This window comes from Uloborus diversus, chromosome 5 (assembly GCF_026930045.1).
Source record: "Uloborus diversus isolate 005 chromosome 5, Udiv.v.3.1, whole genome shotgun sequence".
In the NCBI taxonomy this organism is placed as follows: Eukaryota; Metazoa; Arthropoda; class Arachnida; order Araneae; family Uloboridae; genus Uloborus; species Uloborus diversus.
In genome coordinates, this window is record NC_072735.1 from 147,486,173 (window position 1) to 147,508,515 (window position 22,343).

Consider the following 22,343-nt stretch of genomic DNA (forward strand, 5'->3'; position numbering starts at 1 on the left):
CTGTTTTGGCATCTTTAACCATAATTAAACAAATTACTGAACAAAAACGATATGCATGAAATACACCGCCAGCTCAGTCAAGTCCAGCCGATGACTGCAGTTTCGTGCTTATTAGCACTCATCAGCCCGGCATAGGAGTGACTGAGCTGGAGGTCGAAAATCTCTTAAGGAAGCCTAGAGTGCCAAACAAAATTTCTGCCTTAGCCCTGGCTATAGGGCGGTAACTTACTGAAAAACGATATGGTTGATAGCAAGCATAGGGCGCAATTTTTAATTCGCTTTTGAATTATCCTAACCTGGAAATGAGGTAGACAGCAAGCGTAAACATCCAGTGCGCCAGTGGAATGCGCCAAAGAACATCATTTGTGACGTCATAAAGACCAAACCTTGTTTGAAAAATAGGACATTAAAAAAAAATAATTAAAAAATAACTGTTGGGAAAATAAAATAATTTTCTTGGTCATTGTTATTATTTTTTTTTTTGCCCATTCTATCAACATCAGTGACTAAAAGTAGTACTTTTGACTGACGGAAACAGCCACATTAGAGTAAAAAGCATTGATGCCAGGAAAATACTTGAGTGATGACTACGGCTGGTATGAGTTGCTGGTACGATAAAATGATTTCAATGTTCCGTAATGAATAGAATTAGATAGATCAGAGTTGCCAAGAGCTGGAACTGAGTACATAAATCATGGAAATAAAAGCGATTGAATTTCAAATCTAAATAAAATAAAATAAAAATACTTACAATGTTAGTGTAGGGCGGAAGGGATGTTCGGAATAAGACCGTTGACGGAATAATCATGAGCAGTACTGAATGAATGATGAGAGATACCACCAAATTGCGATGAACACGAAGTCGGGAGCATTGCAGGGATCTGAAAATACAATTAGTTTATGCATTTAGTCAGTTTGATTTGATTCTGAACACACTTTGAACGCAACAACTAAAATTCTTATTATACTGTTTCTCATAATTTATTTGCCTGGAATTTCTTAATAATCTAATTCATGTAACAGATTGACAGATCAAGTGCGGCTTCTGGTTTTAGCAGGGTCAATTTTTGGAAAAGAGAGGCAAAGTACAATTTTTGGGCAGATTTTTTCAAACTATATGTCGCAAAAACGTGGTTTTATATACTTCGTTCTTTAAGGGGGGTGGTCACAACCTTCATGACCCCCGTCTGATCCCACACCGGAGGATTTGGTTAACTCACATACAAAGTTAACCACATTTTTGAACTCACTCCGCAAAACAATGAACACGTTTTCAAAGGAAAAAAAACAGAAACCTCTTTGGTATGTTATCTTGATTCCACCTTACATTTTTTCAAATTAAATTTTTAAGGAAATAGTCTAATAGCAATTTAAGCATCAGTCATATTACAATTTTGTTGCAGAACTCGAGTTCTCACGCGCTTTACTGCTGCGACATTGGACATTCCTTTTAGAAGTCTTTTTTGTTTTCATTCTTGTATAATTTACAAAGAAAAAACACATCCATTTTTTTAACTAGCAATAATAAATAAACATGAATGCTATTCTGCCATGCTAAACACAAAATCGTATTTGCACTTTTTATCAAAATTGAGTTACGATCACCAGGTGGTTTTTTGTCACTTATTTCACCTAAATGTAATGCTTTATGGTCATTTGTCTGTGAGAAATATTTTTAGAAAAATTCTGAAAAAGTGGCAAACGCATGGTGGCGCAAAATTTTAAACGGCAATTTCTCATTTTGAACTCAACTGCAGATACGACTTTTGCGCTTAGCACGACAATATTAAATGTGTATATAAAATTAAAAGTGTTTAAAAATTTGGAATTTGTTTGAATAAAAAAGAAAACACTATTAACGCTAAATAACTAAACAATAAAGAAAAAATAAAATTGGGGCGGGGGGGGGGGGAGTGTTGCCAGTTTAGTGTAAAACATTTTTTTAAATTAATCAATAAAATGTTTCATGAGGAATTTTATTCCTTTACAAAAATCTTCTCTTCTTCACATAGCCTGGGTTGCAAATAGAGTAAAATATTTAGTTTTTTTTCTTCCATTTGTTGGAGTTTGTTTTAATTGCCCACGCTCTGTTTTACGCATTTCTTTTTTTTTTTTTGCTGTCCATTTCCTTTCAATCTCTACTAATAATAAAGCTGAAAGTCTGTCGGAATTTCTGTCTGGATCTTTGTGACGCGCATAGGGCCTAGACCGTTCGGCCGATTTTCATGAAATTCGGCACAAAGATAGTTTGTAGCACGTGGGTGTACAGCTCGAAGAGATTTTTCGAAAATTCAATTTTGTTCTTTTTCTATTCCAATTTTAAGAAAATTTTACCGAGCAAATTATCACAACATGGTACACGGTTCCACGTTATGATAAATAACGAAATTATCATAACGTGGAACCGTAACATGGGCAAACGAATGAATATAATGAATTGGAGAGAAAATTATCATCCAATATTTGTAAATATGGAGGCGAACCAAATGACCTTTTCATTTTCTACTACGAAGCCGTGCGGGTACCACTAGTTTTTATTAAGTTTCCAAGCGATTTGAATAAAAAATATTTTCTTTTAGCGAAATGTTACACTTTGTTTTTTTTTCGTACAAAGATTTTCAGAGAAAAAGATTAAACCTTTTGCTTTGAGAAATGTATAACGTAGCACAGTTGCTTGTAGATTTATTAACAGAATAAAGGAAATACATCCATTGAGAACAACAAAAGAAAAAGGGGGAAAGGAGTGGAAGCAATCCAAAAAATTTTGACGCATGGAATAAAATTGTAAATATTTTTATACTTTCTTGTCAAAAGTGGCTGAAAAAGAGAAGTGATCTATGGTAGTGCAAAATAAATTTAAAAAAAAGAAAGAAAAGGGGAGGGGGAGGAATGGAAAAGATACGTCGGCTCTTTCTTGGTAATTTTCATTCGATTTAAATAGGTTAACAGGTTATCCACCCTTTTTGTACACTTTACTTTTTTGAACATAATATTGTATAGTATAAACTCAGAAATGAATAAAATATAGGAATTTGTCAAATGCAGCTTAATATGTGTTTATATTGATAATAAGGAATTTTTAAATTTTTATTAGTTTGATAGTACGTTTTCGCGTTTTCTAAGAGTTCGCCTAACGGGGACCCGTGTTCTTAATAAGAAATCCCTTCTTTTTTATTAAACTGTTGACAAATATAATGCAAACTTAAATTTTCATATGGAGTGATTTTTTTCTTATTCTTTATGCGTCATTTGATGTGAATGTACAAAAAACGTGACCAGTTGAATCGCAAATGATGGAAATATCAGGCCTGAACCTTAGGTTGGCTTTATTTGGTGCCTTTACCTTCCCAAACAAATAAATGAATATAATAAATAAATCGACAATATTAACCAAAAAATCACAAAGAAATTTTAAACAAAATTTGAAATAGAAAACGTCATGACATCTTTAAATCAGAATTACGGAAAAAATATTCCTCTAATCTAAATTCAGAATTAGTTTTAAAAGTTTAATGCGTATCTTTCAGCTTTTCAGTCATGTTTTCTGTCCTTTCTTTATTTTAGCTTATATCTTTATTTTCTGCTATTACATCAACATTCAACTTCATGAAGTTTCTATTTTTAGAAAAAAAAAAAAAAATCTCCCTGCAGTCATAAAAACACACACAACACCAGCTGGTAAACAGAAGAACGTGTTTCTTCAAAAAGAGCAACTCAATGTTTTGCCCTCATGCGAAAGAAGAAATATCGCTTCTTTTGTATTTCAAAATACATGGAATAAAATTTCACGTATTCTTTGAAACATACGCCGAACAATTCGCAAAAGATTTTGTTGGGAAAATTTTCACGGTACCAGTTTCTGCCTTATTTTTTAAACTTCAAAACAAGATTCATATTACATTTTCAAACTTGATGCAACTTATATTTTTATGAGCTTTTCGGTCAAAGAAAAGTATGAAGTCCTTGTAACTTTATTTCAGGGTAGTTCTTCATATATGACGAGGTAACAGATTGCAGGCGAACTTTTTTTTTTCTATTCTTAACGAAAAAAGAAAAGATGGATAATAGTATCACCGCTAAAGTTATTTCGTTTTGTTTTTGGAAAATATCTTGTGTAATGTTCATTGGAGTAGTGAAAAAATCACTAGTTGGTTGTCCTGATCAAAAATAAATAAATAATTGATTAAATTTATTAAAATAAAAAATATATAGTTGCATATATCTGTACCTCGGAGGGATACAACACTATGTTCACTTTCATAACTTAACAGGAGAGTAGTTTTTACCACATGGTGTTTTATCCCTCTAAGTGAAAGTGGACTTGGTGTTCTTTTAAAACACCTTATTTCCGTTAATTAATAACTGGTTTTGGACATAGTGCTCTATGCCTCTAGGAAATTTGAGAAAACCTGATTTTAACTCTTTAATGTCATTTTGGAAAAAATGGACATAGTTTTGTGTCCCTCCGAGGTACAAATGTATAAATAAAGACACATTTAAAAAATGTGTAATAAATAAAAAAATAAGTACTTATAAAAAATAATAATGATAACAAAAATACGAAAATTTCACAAGTTTTGAACTGAATTTTCTGTATTTAACAGAATGTAATGATTTTTTTAACCTGAGCATTTTCGATATACAGCTGCCAAAGCATATGAAATTCTGCAATAGTTGAGAAAAATAATGTGAGAAGCATTCCACCTCGTCTGGATGGTTATATTACTTTCCTCACGAAGACGGCATTCGCAGGATTGTCCGCCATCGGTAATTAACATTTTTGCATTTTTTGCGCATTAGGTCTTTGAAGATAATGTCAGATGTTTTGAGATAGTTTTTAATATCATTCGTACTTCAGAAAATGCAATAAACCCTCGGTACTAGATCGTTAATTGATGCCTTAACCGTTTGTCTCATTTAATCTCTAACCGTTCTTGATTTTAATATTACGCAGTCAGGTGCGGATATTAGAAGAAGATTATGGGGGTCATGCCCCCCTCCAACTGCCGACAATTATCCGTCCTCATTGTGTTAAAATAGTTTATGAATAAAATGTAAACAATCTTCAGTAATAAATTCATTAATTATTTTGAAAAGTAAATAATCCGAAATGTTATCTTCTTTCTATTTTTTATGAAATTAATTAGCAACGTTTATGCTCTACTAAGTCCCTTATTCGTGGTCGATTTGGTGCTTTTTATTGACCTCCAAGCAGTTTCAAAAATTTTTTGTACCAAAACCGTAAGTACTTTCTTGGAGGAGGGGTGGGGGAGGCATTCTTCAGCATCCTATCCCCTAAAATGGTAGTCTGTAGCCGCCCCTGTACGCAGTAACTTTTTTATACATGTTTTTTGAATACTTTAAGCATATCAATTAAAATGCGAAATTAGAACGTTTTAAAGCTTTACATTTTAACATCTCAAACTAGTTGAAATAAATCAATTAGTAAAATAAAAGAAAAGTAAAGCATAAGCAACTTATTTTACTTAGTCAACAACCAGTTGCTTGTTTATTAAAGGTTTACCTTTATACTGAAAAACACAAGTGTGAGTCAAGAAAATATTAATAAAATGTCGAATTATGAGATTTTAAGTTTTCGTATTTATGCGTCTCAAGTTAAAAAAAAAAAAGAACGTAATCTACATTAATTTAGTCATGAAACATCTCTTTAAGAAGTTAACATGCGGAATGGAATTAGCAGAGAAACAATGCTACAAAGTACGAACTTAAAAAAAAAGTGCTTATGTGAGAAAAGTTCTGAAAATCTTGGATGACATACGTCCCAAAGTTCACTTCTTTGTGCATTAGTGGAAAGTTTTTTTGTAACCCTAAAACACACGTGTCCGAAAATTGTTTTTTCAAATATGTGCGTCATAACGTTGTTTTTCTCAAACGCACGTTTCCTTGGTTGGTAAATTCTAATCTTCTTAGATGATACACATTAAAGCGAATTCATCACCTTTTTTTAAGCTGCGAAATTTATTTCGCCTTTGAAGCACTCTTCAATTAGTATTCATGCAGATAAATAAGTAAATCACTGTTGATTCATTATGTGTCCTTGGATAATTACTTTTATTGACTGGCCGACAACAAAATACTTTGCCGGCCATGTTTGCTTTGTAGATAATTTTTTAGGCTGCTTTCTTTTGAACAATTTTTGTAACTTATCTATGGGTAAAACATTGTAGCAAATTGAGATGAAGAAAACATGTTTTTCGCATCAGTTTGTTTACCACGACAGAGCAGAGGTTTACATTTCCATGGATATTTGGATTGTTGTTGATGATCCAAATTATTCTGATAAAGATGTTTTATTTCAGAACCGTACAAGATAAAAATTCTTTACTAACTAGAAAATCGCCCGTCAAGCTATGACGGGTGAAAATTGCTTCTACGTTTGAACGAAGCAATTGCTTGTTTGGGATATTTTGATAGTTGAAATTGTTACCCTAATTCCAGGGGATTAACCCTAAAATCCAGTAGATAGCATCCATTGTTGACCACTTTTTCGTTTCTTCATTCTTCTAAAACGAAAGTCTCACCAGTAAAACAGTTAAGTGACCGCATCCAGTTTAGCCTTGCCATAATAAAACCTTTGCCTCCATGTTAAATATTACCAAATCAAATTATCACATTATCATGGCGTGGCACGAGTTTCATTGCTGATGTTACTCGACGTTAGTAGAACGTTACTCGACCAGTGGCTATTATATATATGAAGATAGGAGATGTTCCTTAATGGCAACACTGCTGTGTATTAAATGTAAACTAATGGGAGTATACAGCTGACACGAGTTATAACGAATCGTTATGGGATATGAAATTTGAAGTACGTTATAAGCAACATTGCCAATATAGCGCAAAGAATAACGTGAAAAAATCAGTCGCGTATTGGGTTATGTAACATTGTACTTTTAAACGAGAAGTTGCTACGTTTTTCAAAAAAGCAGAAAAAATCCTGCTAGTTGCATATTTAATCAGAAAAACACTTTGTTATTTTTTGTTACATAAACATTAAAAAACAAAGTTTTCCATACTCATAATCGATTCACGGATACTTTCTGAAGTGAATTAACCAATATGAAACTCACGCGAAACGCCATAAATCAATGGTTCAAAATTTTTAGGTGCATTGCCCCCCTCTAGAGTCTGATAAACACCTATCTTCTCCCCTTTTTTCCCTAGAAAAGAATATTAGTTGGCGTTAACAAACATTGATATTATTGAAAATATAAATGCGCAATTTTAATTTGTAGCAAAATGTATTTAATAAATCAAATTTTATCGAATCACTCTCCAACTAACAAAATTAATAAATAAATAAGAGTAAATATTTTAAGTTTTTATTATTTCCAAAATGAATTGATAGGTATATGATGGGAAATACTTAACTGAGTTCATTGATATACTTTTCAAAAACACAAGTATTGTTTATGAAATTACTAGTGGCACCCGCACGGCTTTGCCCGTAGTAGAAAATTAAAAGGTCATTTGGTTGGCCTGCATATTTACAAATAATGAATGATGAATTTCTCCCCAATTTGCTATATTCATTTGCTTGCCTATGCTACGGTTCCACGTTATGATAATTTCGTAATTTACTCTTCCACATTGTGATGATTAGCTCGGAAATGTTTTCTTAAAATTGGAATAGAAATAGAACAAAATCGAATTTTTGAAAAATCGCTTCTAGGTGCACACTCACATGCTACAAACTAATTTTGTACCAAATTTCATGAAAATCGGCTGAACGGTGTAGGCGCTATGCGCGTCACAGAGATCCTGACAGACAGAGACCCGGACAGAGAGAGATACTGACAGACAGAGATCCCGACAGAGAGACTTTCTGCTTTATTATTAGTAAAGAAGGTCTTACTATTCAGTAAATTACCGCCCATTAGCCAGGGCTAAAGCAGAAATACATGAAATACACCGCCAGCTCAGTCATTTCCAGCCGATCAGTCACTTTCCTATGCCGGGCTGATGAGTGCTAATAAGCACGAAACTGCAGTCCTCGGCTGGCAATGACTGAGCTGGCGGTGTATTTCATGTAAGGTCTTACTAGTCTCCCGTTAACTGCTGATTACACAACGTACATCAGTACTACAGTACAGTACCTTCAACCGTATATTCAACATAATACTGTCACGTTAATAACAGATTTTGTGATTCTTGTGTACTTTTTCTTGATTTAGTATGTAAAAAGTTTGTCTGTAGTTGCATTTAAATTTTCGCACCAGACAGAGATCCAGACAGACTTTCAGCTTCATTATTAGTAAAGAAAGTAGTATTTCTCAAATTGGAATCTGGGGAATTAATGAAACTTACACTTAAAATTAAAAAAAATAAATAAAATTTGAAAATTCAAAAACACCGGCAATGAATGATGAAATTATTCCTTAAGGTTTCATCCGAGGTGTGAGGAGAACTCTTGAACTCGAATTTGCTTCTTTTAGTCTTGTGATTCCTTAACTGAACTCTTAAAAATCGGTTTTGTATACGTTTACTTTTTCTTTACTCACTAGATTTTTATTGTTATTATTCTGTTTTTTTAGAGACTCATCATCCTCCTATCACCCCTCCAGAATTTATCGCCTTCTTGAGGAGCTAAATCGCCCCTTTGGGAGCCATCGCCGCCCAGGTTGGGAACCACTGCCATAAACCTTTTTCATAACCCTAAATGCATCCGACATTTTAAACAGGTTTCAATCTTTTTAATAGCTACAAAATCTTTCGACAAATACCTTCTCTAGTAGTAGTCTCGAGTTATCGGACAGTAAATTTACTCAAAAATTACGTAGAACACATGTCTTCGCCATAAAAAGTGAGTTAGAGCTCTCTGCTGCGAATATTGAAGAGAATTTCCTTAAACCTAAGATAAAGGTTTATTTCGACATTTAGTTTTTTATTAACCCTAAAATACAAGGTTATAGTCAAAGTAACACTTCTTCATAGCTCGTTATAGTCAAAGTTGTAACTCATTACAATATGCAAAATTTTACCTGGACTGTCGCTCTAAGTTGTAAGCTAATTTAAGTTACAACCTATTCCGTATAATCGGTATCATATGTTTATAGGTATGTTACTGTGACAGACCGAAATTGAATAATATCAACATTCGCCGGTGAGTCACCGAAAAAAAAAGCTTATGTGAGAAAAGTTCTAAAAATCTCGGATGACGCAGTAACTTTTTTTATACATGTTTTTTGAATACTTTAAGCATATCATTAAAATGCCAAATTAGAACGCTTTAAAGCTCTACATTCAAATATTTCAAACTAGTTGAAATAAATCAATCAGTAAAATGAAACAAAAGATCTTGGATGACAAACGTCCCAAAGTTCACTTCTTTGTGCATTAGTGGAAAGTTTTTTTGTAACCTTAAAACACATGTGTGCGAAAATTGTTTTTTTTTTTTTCAAATTTGTGCGTCATAACGTTGTTTTTTTCCTCAAACGCACGTTTTCTTGGTTGGTAAATTCTAATGTTCTTAGATGATACACATTAAAGCGAATTCATAACTTTTTTTAAGCTGCGAAATTATTTCGCCTTTGAAGCACTCTTCAATTAGTATTTATGCAAATAAATAAGTAAATCACTGTTGATTCATCATGCGTCCTTGGATAATTGCGTTTATTGACTGGCCGATAACAAAATAGTTTGCCGGCAATGTTTGTTTTATAGATAATTTTTTCGGTTGCTTTCTTCTGAACTATTTTTGTAACTTATCTATGGGTAAAATTTTACCGGGACTGTCGCTCTACATTGTAAGCAAATTTAAGTTACAACATATTCCGTATAATCTTTATCAAATGTTTATATGTATGTTACTATGACAGACCGAAATTGGAGAATATCAACATTCGCCAGTGAGTCACCGGAAATATTCGGTTTTTCACAGAGGTGTTTTATACGTAAATGTCAACATTTACCGGTGAATGTCGACATTTACCAGATTTCACGGTTTTTCACAATAACTTATGAACATGAACACAGGTTTGTGAATGTTTGAAACACATTCCCAACTTTTACATGAAAGAATAACTCACTTGAAATAGCAGAAAATGGCAAGGGTGAGGATAAGAGTGATGAGAGAGATGAAAGAACAAATAAACAAAATCCAGCTGACTGTTTTGTGTCCAACGGCCATATCCTGAAAAACAAAAATATTACATAGTTTTACTAATGAAATAAATGCTTATATGATATTGATAAATTACTCGCATTACACGACTCGCATTTTATTTAATACTAGCAGTACCCGCACTGCGATGCTCAAGCTAAGATAATAAAGAAAGTCCGTTAAATAAAAATATCCCCCTCCCCCTTCTGATGTACAGTGATCATTTTTCTACAACTAAAATGCGTATCCACCTTTTCAAAAAACCTATTAAAGTCTCTTTGGAATTTAAAACTTTTCGCCAAAACACATAAAAAGCTAACCGCCTGCGGCGACCAGCTAGTTCGCCTTTCTATGCAAGCAGCCCCAAAGGAGAAGGGGGGGGGGGTACTCTCAACGCCCTTTTAGTCGAAAAATAACAAAAAGCACGTACACTTTTATGTGAATGCTTTATTTTTTCAAAGTCACGGGGGGGGGGGGGTGTCTGTTGAAGTTCTTTAAATACTGGTCTGTCTATCTCTTACTGACCATCTACCTTTTTCGACCTCTATATTTATCTATCGATCTATCTATACGATCTATGCATATCTACCTCTGATGGTAATTAATTTTTTTTTCTATGTATATGAAACAAAGAACATGCAAAAAAACCGCACGCTTTATTTATTTAATTAAAAAGCTCTCTGTTTCCTGTAGTACGCAAAATATTAAAACTCACTGCTTTCATTGAATCAAATGCTATGTAACGTTAAATAACATAAACGTCGGGGGGGGGGGGGGGGGAGAAATGAATAAAACTCCTAAATGAAAAAAAAGAAGCAAAAGCAAGCGCTGCAGTTGGATGACGTGGCCATGACCTCACTGCCCTGACATAATGACCGTCGTAAATTGAAGATAGTTAAAATCGGCTATGCTTGGAAGTCGTGCCGTGCTCCGCGTAAAAAAAAAACTTCGTGTTTTTGAAAACTTTTTTTTTTTTTGAAGAGGGTAAAATGTTTTTACTATGACACAGTTAAACTTTAGAAAAGAGGCCTTTATACTTTTTGTGGGATGAGTTTAGAAAAAAATTATTGGGTTGTTCGGAAAGTCATTTCGTTTTTTTTGGGGAACATGAAAGACAGTTTTCGTATAATGAATAAATATTTTATTAAATTATTTATTGGCCATTCTGGTCCAACACCTTTTGCCATCTTTCTGGCAGTAACATAATTCCCCTCTCATAAAAGTTTTGGTCCTTGCTGGCAAAAAACTGGTTCAGGTGGTTTTTGACATCTTCATTTGAGGTAAAGGTTTTGCCATCCAAAACATTTTGCAGGGACCGGAACAAGTAGTAGTCGGAAGGCGCCAGATCTGGAGAATATGGTGGATGTTGCAGTACGTCCCATTCAAGCTGTAAAAGTTTTTGGCGAGTGACCAAACTTGTGTGAGGCTCCGTAAGGACATGGGGCACCCACACATCGAGCTTCGAGGTTAAGCCCATGCCTTTCAAATGGCCATAAACAGTCGAATTCGACAAATTTAATCTCTCACCGATCTCTCGTGTGGTTATTCGCCGATTTGCATCAACTAATGCCCTTATCGCATCTTTGTCAGCTTCGACCGGCCTTCCAGACCGTGGTGCATCTTCGACATCAAAATTGCCGGATCGAAATTTTGCAAACCAGTTCTGGCACTGGCGTACTGTTAACATGCCTTCTCCATACACATCTGTCAATTTTTTTCTCGCTTGGACAGCATTTTTACCGTTTCTGAAGTAAAAAAGTAAAATATGACGAAAATGCTGCTTATTGCTCTCCATATTTAAAAGGGCACCAACCAAAAACTACTGCGTAGAATTGATAGAACTTTTTCACACACAAGCCTTGCAATATCAGCTCTCAAGACATATAATGGTTATGCGGCTTAAGTATGAAGTTGGTTTCGAAATAACGTAATTAAGTCCTCTGACGGGAAAAAACGAAATTACTTTCCGAACAACCCAATAAAACCGGTAAAAAATGCAAAAGGCTTTCTTTTTAAAAAAGTTCATAAAAAATACAAAAATTGCTCTATCTGGAAAAACCTTTTTTTCATCGTATTTAAAATTAAATTTCCTATATTTTAGTACAGAAAAGCATTTTTCTGGTGCAATTGGTTCGGGGTCTGTGGGGTAAAAAGGACTAAAAACTGCTAAAAATCTATAAAACATTGAATAACTTTTTCTAATTAAAATATCAATGTAAATTATAGCCTATAGCCTTCCTCAATAAATGGACTATTCAACGCAAAAATAATTTTTCAATTCGAACCAGTAGTAACTGAGATTAGCGCGTTCAAACAAACAAACAAACTCTTTAGATTTTTATTTTTAATATAGCTCATATCTTTTCAGAGCATACAATTTATGCATTACTTTATTATTTTTATGACCTGTTTTCATTTTACAACTTTAAATTCATCAAAATTTCGAGAAGGTTATCTTTATCAAACTTTTGTGTGTGTAATATAGATCTTTTTTTTTAAACGCTCTTATGTTAAATATATTTTTATAAAATGTTTAACTGTACAGTTCAGAAAAAAATTGTACTTAAAATAAATACAACTTCATAAATTCGGTACCTCAAGGCTAGACTAAGGTAAGTCCAAAAATGGCGGTTTTAAAGTTATTACTGTATTTTACGTTGAATCTTTTCCCGCTTTGAGTCATAACAACGTAATTATATATATATATATATATATATATATATATATATATATATATATATATATATATATATATATATATATATATATATATATATATATATATATATATATATATATATATATATATATATATAAAGCCTTTATGATTATTTAGTAATGTTATAGGAGAGCGAGTCACATCCTTTTGTATGCATGGCTCTTCTTCAAATTAGTGATGCTTATATTAGTCTGACTTTGAGGCATAGAATTATGAAACTTAAATCCAACATAATATAAGAAGAAAAAGAAAATTACATTTAGTTATTCTTCATTTCTTGTTTTGTGTTAAAATAATTTTTTTCAAATTATTGTCAAGTAAAATACATTTTTACCGAGATTCATCCATTTTCTATTCGCAACTCCAATAAACTATAGGGGGAACTGTAGCCACTGTTTAATGGCGGATGAAAAAGGTAAAACAAACAAATGCCGAAACTTATAACTTGCTTTGACGCTTTGTAAATGACAGCAATTTTTCCTCGTGTTTGTATGAAGCTTTTTTTTTATTCTTCTGAAATTACATTACACCATAAACTGTTTGAAGCCTGTAATTTACCCCAAAGAAAACACGTGGAACGGAGTGTTTAACCTTTTTCGGTAGTATTGTTAATTATTGCAAGGTAGCGTATTCGAGCTCTGAAGTTGCGAATAGATGAAAGCACTCTTACTTTTTTTGGAAAATAGCAACCTTATTCTATCATTTACTAAGATTGAGAGGAAAAAAAACATTGAATCAATCAATTACAAAAGAATAAATTCTTTTCGAAGTAAACGCAAAAAAAAAATTGTTGCCACTTTAAAAGTATTAACTGTTGCAGAAGATTTTTTCAAATGTTAAAAATAACCCATCAACCCATCATCAATAATTAAGAATATTAGTACTGCAAAAATGAATAAATCAAGAAAAACCTCAGAGCAGGAAACTATTTTTAGAAAAAGAGAGAGAATAAATCGTTATTTTTTGACGTAGGTGAAGCTTTTTTGCATGCAAATTGAGGATTAATTTGCACCTAAATTATCGATAATATTTGCTTGGCTAAAAACCACGCGATCTAGTTTCCGAGAGTGTGTCAGTATTATTTATGCTCGTATTGCCCTTTTCCGACCTTTTTATAGTTTTAGGAATGTTCATCGTTTTAACTAAGTAAATGAAGGATATTTTGTCACATTTTTTGATGCAAATTCTCCAGTGATTAATGCACATACAAATTGAAAATTTAAGAACGTATCGTTTTTTAATTGATTCTTAAACAACAGTTCCTAAATTCATATTATTTATTAGTGAAAAATACATCTTTACGCTATTCGTACCACATAGCAATAACAAACCGTTTCTGTATTCCTTGTTAGAAATTAACTGAACTCTAGGTTTCTGTTTTCTTTCCAATTTTGTAGTATATTTAATTTTTTCCCCATTTTATGAAGGTACATCTGTTCATATTTTGTGTTTGCCTCATAAGAAATTTAACATTTGTTATCCGTCAGAAACTAAAACGCTTCTTTCGGATAACTGTATACCAACTAATTCACACCTTTCTGCATTGATAAAGGGGTATTCTTGAAACCCCAAAACGTTTGTCCGATTTTTATTTTGAAAATTTATGATTTTAAAGCGTTTTTTTTTCTATTACTTTGTACGACGAAGATATTTATGTATTCCTTATAGTGTCACAGTTTATCTATTCCACGTCACAATAGTATTTTTATGATTACTTCATTTTTCAAACATTAAGCGTTTTCAAACAGAATAATGTGAATAATTTAGAAGTCCCTAAAGCAGGAAACAGCGTTGGATTTATACGCGTTAATGAAAATTGAAAAAAAAAAAAAAAAAAAAAAAAAATCGTACTTCATAGTAGCGCAAGTGAAAGTAAGTACCTTATGTCACCAAAAAAAAAAAAAAATCCTCCTGTCATTTTTAACAGTTGTTTCCAAAATGTTGTTACGTAATATTTTCAAGCATTTTGTATTATATATATATATATATATATATATATATATATATATATATATATATATATATATATATATATATATATATATATATATATATATATATATATATATATATATAACTTTAGGACCAATCCCCCCCTTGATAAAGTGTTGGTCCTGGGTTCACCTTTTTCATTTTCCATTTTGATGTTCTCGCTTTTTTCATTTGTATTTTGACTGTTTGTGTGAATATATATATATATATATATATACAGATGGGGACAAAATAATATGAACACCTATGAAAAAGTATGCCGTATTTCACACCTATAGTACCAGGGTTCGTACGCTCCGGGAATTCCGGGAAAACCGGGAATTGTCAGGGAAAATGACACTGTCAAAAATGTCAGGGAAAAGTCAGGGAGTTTTCAAATTTTGTCCTCCAAAATTTTTTTTTCCATTTTTTTCCCAGGGAATTAAGTACCATGAGATCTAGTCTTCGTTTTTATTGTGATTTCACGAAAAAAATTGTGCATTATTATCTAAACCGACACTGGCACTTAAAAACTGCAATCGAAAAATGAACGTTTTTTTTTCACAACGAAAAATGCGCCAAAAGACGAAGATTTTCTTACATGGAGTCAGTGAGGGGAACGAATCAGGGAATTTTCCAAATGCGTCCCCAAAATTTTTCTTTTCCCAATTTTTTCCCAGGGAATTTTGTTTTATGAGAACTAATCTTCATTTTTATCGATGTATTTAAAAAAAATTGTAACAATTTTAAAGCAGTGAAAAAAGTGGCGACCCAAAAAATCTTCAGAGCCGCCATTTTTGGCTCTCAGTTGTCCCCAAGGAAAAAAAAATCAGGTGAACAGGAATTATGCACAAACTCAACAGGAGAGAAGACAATATGCTGCTTCGGATGCACAATCTGTAGATGGGAGGGTCGATCGAGGAAAATCATTTTTTTTTTTCTTTTTGATCGGAAGATCATTTCAGCTACGTGTGAAACGTAGTCGCCATCTTTGGTCATTCACAAGATAGAAGTAGATACGATCCTAAAATGCCTAAGTTTCTAAAAACAAAGCAGAATTGGATGTTTTCTTTAATTGAAAACTGATGAAAATAACAAAAAATGGTCTGCAAATTGTTTTTCTATTACTATTATTTAAAATAATTTTCTTGAGAAATGAAAAATTTTGTTCTTAAAACTTAATCTTATCCTCACTGCCTCGGACGCAAATGTGATAAAAACTTTTCAATGAATTGTAGTTTCATGAAGATTTATTATTTTTTTAATTGTCTTCATGTGACAAATTAAAAAAGTTATTTCTTATTTTTGGGCATAGCCGCCATATTTGGTCATTCTCAAGATGGAAATACACAAGACTTTTTAAGTGCCTAAGTTCCCGAAAACGGCATTGGATGTTAATTGCAATGCCAACTATTGAAAACAACACAAATTGTGCCTTTTTTTCGGACAATTTGTAATTCTTTTCTGGAAAAATGCAAAATTTAATCTTCATAACATTTTTTTGTTTTAATTGATTGTGTGCTCTTATGTGCTAAATACTGACTATTTTGCTTTTATTGTAGTTTTTTAAGGATTATTAATTATTTATTACTACTTTTATACTACAAATCCAAAAATCTACTTATTATTTTAAATTTTTCACTTTGTCGCCATATTTGATCGTTTGCACAATGGAAGTAGACTTAAACTTCCAGAAACAGAATTGGATGTTTATATCAATGTGTACTATTGAAAATAACATTAAAATGTGCAAAAAATTATGAATTTTTGAAAATTAACTATTACTTTCTGGAAAGAAAATTTGAAATTTTAATGTAAGCGTCCTTTAATATGTGAAAAAAAAAAAAAAAAGATTATTGGCATTGGCCTAAAGATCGGCGGATGTTGATTTTTGTTACTATGCATTACATGGTATGCCGATTGATGCAACAAGTTAATCATATTTATACTGAAATTTAGCTTTGCATTTTTCTCAATATGTTTTGTGTAACCTACTAATAAGAAAATAAAAAGAAGTATTGTAAACCAAAAGCGGATGCTAAAAGGTTGCTGCAGGACTACAGCAAAAAGCTATAATATTACGCGTGACATCAAAGAAACGCTAAAATAAGTTGTAAGTACTCTGTTTTCAACAAACAGGAAACAAATTAAAACAATTATGAACAAAATGTTTAAAAAAAAACTTAAAATTTTGACAGGCAAAACAAAGGAAAAAAAATTCCAATTTTTTTTTTTTTTAAATCAAAGGGGAGAAGTTTCAGTTCTTCTACATTGCTACTTTAAACAATTTTAATTATTTTGAAAATATTACTATTTAAACTTAAATTTTGAATGAAGCGAGTAACCTGGAATTTTCTAAAAAACAACCTGGAAAACCTGGAAAAGTCAGGGAACTTTTTTTAACCAAAAGTGTATGAACCCTGTTAGTACAGTCACGCCACCTGCAACAGAAGTCCGACACCTGGTAAGCGTGAAGAGGAACCTCTCAGTGTCTCAACAGTAGTCACAAATGTTGCGTGCTTGGTTCTAAATTTCTGTAATAAGTTGAGATGTCAGACCTTACAGAGTTGCAAAGAGGAATGATTGTTGGGACACGTTTAAGTGGAGCATCGGTTACGGAAACAGCAAAGCTTTTGGGGTGTGCAAGAGGTACGGTGTCAGAGGTTATGACAGCATACACGAAAGAAGGTAAGACGACGTCTTCAAAGCACCACAGTGGCCGAAAGTCAAAGCTTGCTGATAGGGATGGAAGAGCTTTAAAGCGCATAGTAGCCCGAAAGCGCAAGCAATCCTTATCCGAAATAACATCTGAAATGAACAGCCATCTCCAGGACCACGTTTCAACAAAAACTGTCAAAGGGGAACTTCATGCTGCGAACATTTATGGCAGAGTGGCAATTCGAAAACCCTTGGTGACAGCCACTAATGCTTTCAAGCGACGCCAATGGTGCAGAGACCACAAAGTTTGGTCCTCACAGAAGTGGCAACAGGTAATATGGTCAAATGAATCATCATTTACCCTATTTCAGACTACCGGGCGCGTTTATGTCTGGCAAACGCCCTCAGAAGCCTTTAATCCTGAATGCCTCTTGCCGACTGTGAAGCATGGGGGTAGCTCAATTATGGTATGGGGTGCGATATCTTGGCATGGTCTTGGGCCACTTGTTGTTCTGCATGAGCGTGTCAAATCTAATCACTATCTGAGCATTCTAGAGGATCATGTCCATCCGTTTGTCCAGACTGTGTTCCCTGGAGAGTGACCGCTCTTTCAAGACGACAACGCCCCCATACACACAGCCAGATGTGTCCAAGAATGGTTCGAAGAGCATGACATGTGAAGTTGAACATCTCGCCTGGTACCCTCAGTCTCCGGACTTAAATATTATTGAACATTTATGGGGATATTTAGAGTCCAAACTTCGTTCCCGATTTCCACCTCCATCCGGACTTTCGGAATTAGAGACCATTCTGCAGGAGGAATGGCTTAATATTCCTTTAAATGTTCTCCATGACCTTTATGCATCTATCCCCCGTCGCATTCAATCTGTTCTTCAATCAAAGGGTGGTCCAACCCCCTATTAATAAAGATTTTTCCTCATTTCACAGGTGTTCATATTATTTTGTCCCCCATCATATATATATATATATATATATATATATATATATATATATAATTTTTTTTTTTTTGGAGGAGGAAACTGAACAATTCTGTCGGAAGAATTTTTATCATACATTATTACATTTTTCTAAGCTTTGACATTCAATTACTGAAAGTGGCTAATGTGACATAACTAGGTACTACTGAGTAGTAATAAAAAGGGATTTTTCTGAGTTTCAAAAAATAGTAATGCGATTTATGAATGAAATGCAATTTACAAATGTCTGCGCAAATGCATTGTTCTTTATCACGATTGTAATCCGCTTTAGGGCAGCATGGTGTTCTGCCGAGGATAAGTATTCATTTCACACAAAGCAATTTACCAAGTTCCTTTATCCTTTCTTCTTCTCAGAGCTATAGATGCAGTTCAAGCTTTGAAATCCGTTAGCTAAGAAACTATTTTATTCTTTTTACTTGAAAAGCCCACGGGTAGTTAGAAAGAGTATTTTCTCATTAAAGAAAAGTTTTGCAATAAAGAAATTTAAAAACAAAAAAGAACTTAAGACTGATTTTTTTAAGTCTCTATTCGTGGGTTTAAAGTTTTAAGATTTTCATTTATGTGGAACTGTGAGTATTGATAGAAAGCACCGAAGGAAATAATTCGAAATAAGTATTAAATAAAACTCAAAAATCATGATGATTTTCGAAGATTTTTCTGTAAACTAAAAAAAAAAATATTTTATATCATCGAAAATATCGTACTCGGCTTTAATTTTCAGTTCATACAAATTTCTCGTAAAATGAAATGAATAACACTAACTAGAGTCTAAAAGAAATAAATGCTGTAAACTACAATAAAACATTTGTACCTAAAAAGATTGGTTGTACGAGAAATTGTAAAATTTGATTCACAGTTGCCGGTTTAATGATTAACATAACGCTTTCGGATTTCCGCATTGTAGTTGAATCATAGATCAATGATAATGAAAAGAGCGCCTTTCATTGTTCGTGAAGTAAAAATTGGTTAAAGTATGACTGCGAAGCATTGAGCCTCCGCTCCGCCTCGTTTCAGAATTGTCCGTTTTGTGGAGGGGTGATACGGGAAGGACAGTTGAAGAATCAGATGGACAGTCGGAATTTAAAATTGCGTTATTGATTCTAGACTTAATACATCAACTTGGAATTTAAGAAATTAGCCAAAGAGGTAAAATATTTTAATTTTATACGGTCAAGGCAGATGTCTCATTGAACAGGTCACATCCTACGTAAGTGGGTGGGTCTTTGTTTGACTTCTTTCAGCAGCCATTGGTTAAAGACAACAACGCCTCCTGTAATTAATTTTAATTGAAAATTTCCAATAGCAGGGTTGCCGTAAAGATTGCAAAGCTTGTCATTTTTACTTTCTCTCCAACTTAATTGCTGCAATTTAAACATTTCAGGTTTAAATAATCGCAAAACGAAAATACACTTGGAGTTTTCATATCGCCAAAATGTTGCTGAACTCGAAAATATGGCACGCGTCCTTTCTTCCGTCCCTACCTATTTTAAAGAATGGACTCGTTTTATCAAATGACAGACAAGAGTCATTTGTTCGCGGTCGGACTATATCACAACTAGTGCAAAGATTGTTGTCAAGAAGTGTTTGAGCTCTATATTTTGCTTCTTCTTCGCCATCCGGAGAAAATAAAATACCCAATTAAATAATTTAGGGGCAACCCTATGAATGTTTTATATTTAGTTCTTAACGTCAGAATGTCATTGAACTATTGAAAAAACCGCAAGTTTGACTTCGAGTCACAAAATCAAAGCTTCTAAATTAACTAAAGAAAGGTAATTTTAATTAAAACTAAAGTTCAGATCCATTTTTTTTTCATCGTATGCGCGAGTTATAATTTGAGTAAAAAAATAACCTAAGTGAATTATTAATTAAGATCGTCGGCTATCATCTCTAATTATGATGGAATTTTGCTTTCGACAAACAAAATGAAAACATAACTTTTGATGTTAGGAAAATACTTTTCTGATTTTTAAAGAATCCTAACTTAGTTTAAAATGGCAAAAACCGAAAATCAGGTGATCTTCAAGTTTAAGGAATAGTTTGTGCGTGATTCATCAAGATTATATTACATTCCATTCCATAAATAAACATCAAATGCTAACATCATTCATGCAAACATTTTGTGTGTATAGTAATAAGATTCATTACTATATATTTTGACAACGCATATAACTATTTTTTACGTCTGTGAAAAGAATACATAAAATATTTCTTAGAAACAAACACACACACACATACACACACACACACACACACACATATATATATATATATATATATATATATATATATATATATATATATATATATATATATATATATATATATATATATATATACATAAAAACACACATTTTTGTATATTTATCATGTAACATTGTATGTATTTCATTTTAAGTCGAAGTAGATAACTAGTTTTCTAAATGACACCCATAAAGTATCTGTTAGTAAACATACATACGATAAAGTTATATAGGCACATAGAAAAGAACCTCTTACATCGTTATTGGGCAGAAGGTCCATGCACTGAGTGTAGTTTGTCCAGTTGCCCCAGAGCCATTGTCCATCGCTGCTGCAAATGCGGTAAGCTTCAGCTGAAAGAGATACGTTATACATAATAAAATAACCCGTAATGCAATTCCATGTACAATAAAAGCAGTCAGTTGAAAGCATGAAAGCCCCGAATGCACACAAGCATCGCAAGCAAAGCAAAGAGAGAAATAACCAATGCATAAACAAAGATGTCCTAGCCTGGAAATAAACAGTGTATGGGAGACATTCAAGCGCCATTACTGGACGACAATTTTTTGAGTGATATTATTTCTGCATGAATATTACATGTCGGGCTACATATGAGGCAGAAGTTACGTTTGTTTAGATAGTATAATGTCAAGGAATGCAGAGCATATATTTTTCTCATATGAAATTATGGTTTTGTACTTAACGAAGATGAATGTACAAGAGTTTGTATTCATTCATAAATTTTCCCGGGACAACTTAAATGCAATTTTGCTTGTCATCGTAAGTTACTAAAGCTCATACAGTTTTAAAATACTTTTTGCGCAAGTATAAAATAGTATTACATTTGATGGACATGTGACTAGTTATGGACATGGTTAAGCTTTTTTTTTATTTTTAATTTGAAGTATAGACTGTAGTTCCAGTTCATCAAAAAACTCATTTTAGCAGAGTTTGAACGAAGAATGTGCACTTTTATTGCTGTAATATTTTCATTAATTTTTTATTGTAATATTTTTACATAAACGGAAATAAAGTGGAACGCACTGGTTTAACCAGTTATGGTCCCACACGTTACGCATGTTCGTATTAGAAACCATTTATGATTAGGCTAGCTTAATTCAATTAATTATTTTCATGAAATACGAAAAAAAAAAAAAAATCAACAACACTGTCCAACTACGGATTTTATGGAATTGGCAAACGTTTAATTAAGGCGAGTCTATCTGAATGAGGGGGGAAAGTAAAAATTTGATGCGCTTGTTCCACTTACTTGAATGAAACTGAACTGCAGTCTTATTTGAAATCCCTATTACAATAATAAATCTAAAACTCCCGAGCAAGTTCAATCTAAATTTGTTTATTACTTATGTTACAGAAATAATAATCAAAATTTTAACTTATTCTTACTCTCATTTATGTAATATTTATAACGTTTCCACTCTTAAATCACGCCGTGAACTTTTGTGTCTTCTTTTTTTCTACAATGTTCTATATAATTTAATTGACTGCTCAGATATCGTCAATTCGATACAACTCGCTGTCCCAAGTTGGACTCTTAGGAGTCATTCTTCTTTTAAAAATATTTTTACCAGACGAAACTTTGTTGCTGATTTTTTGTCTTTTTAAATTTTAC

General features: G+C 32.8%; 1 protein-coding gene across 1 annotated transcript in view; it reads right to left on the minus strand.

The window, feature by feature from the left end:
• The window catches only part of LOC129223182 (corticotropin-releasing factor receptor 2-like), a 144,067-nt gene that overhangs the window by 111,869 nt on the left and 9,855 nt on the right, over positions 1 to 22,343 (minus strand). Inside the window, exons 3-5 of the mRNA XM_054857749.1 lie at positions 20,969 to 21,063; positions 10,050 to 10,153; positions 752 to 881 (exon numbers count right to left, since the gene is read on the minus strand). Coding sequence (XP_054713724.1) covers positions 752 to 881; positions 10,050 to 10,153; positions 20,969 to 21,063 — 329 coding nt within the window. The remainder of the gene's footprint in view (positions 1 to 751; positions 882 to 10,049; positions 10,154 to 20,968; positions 21,064 to 22,343) is intronic.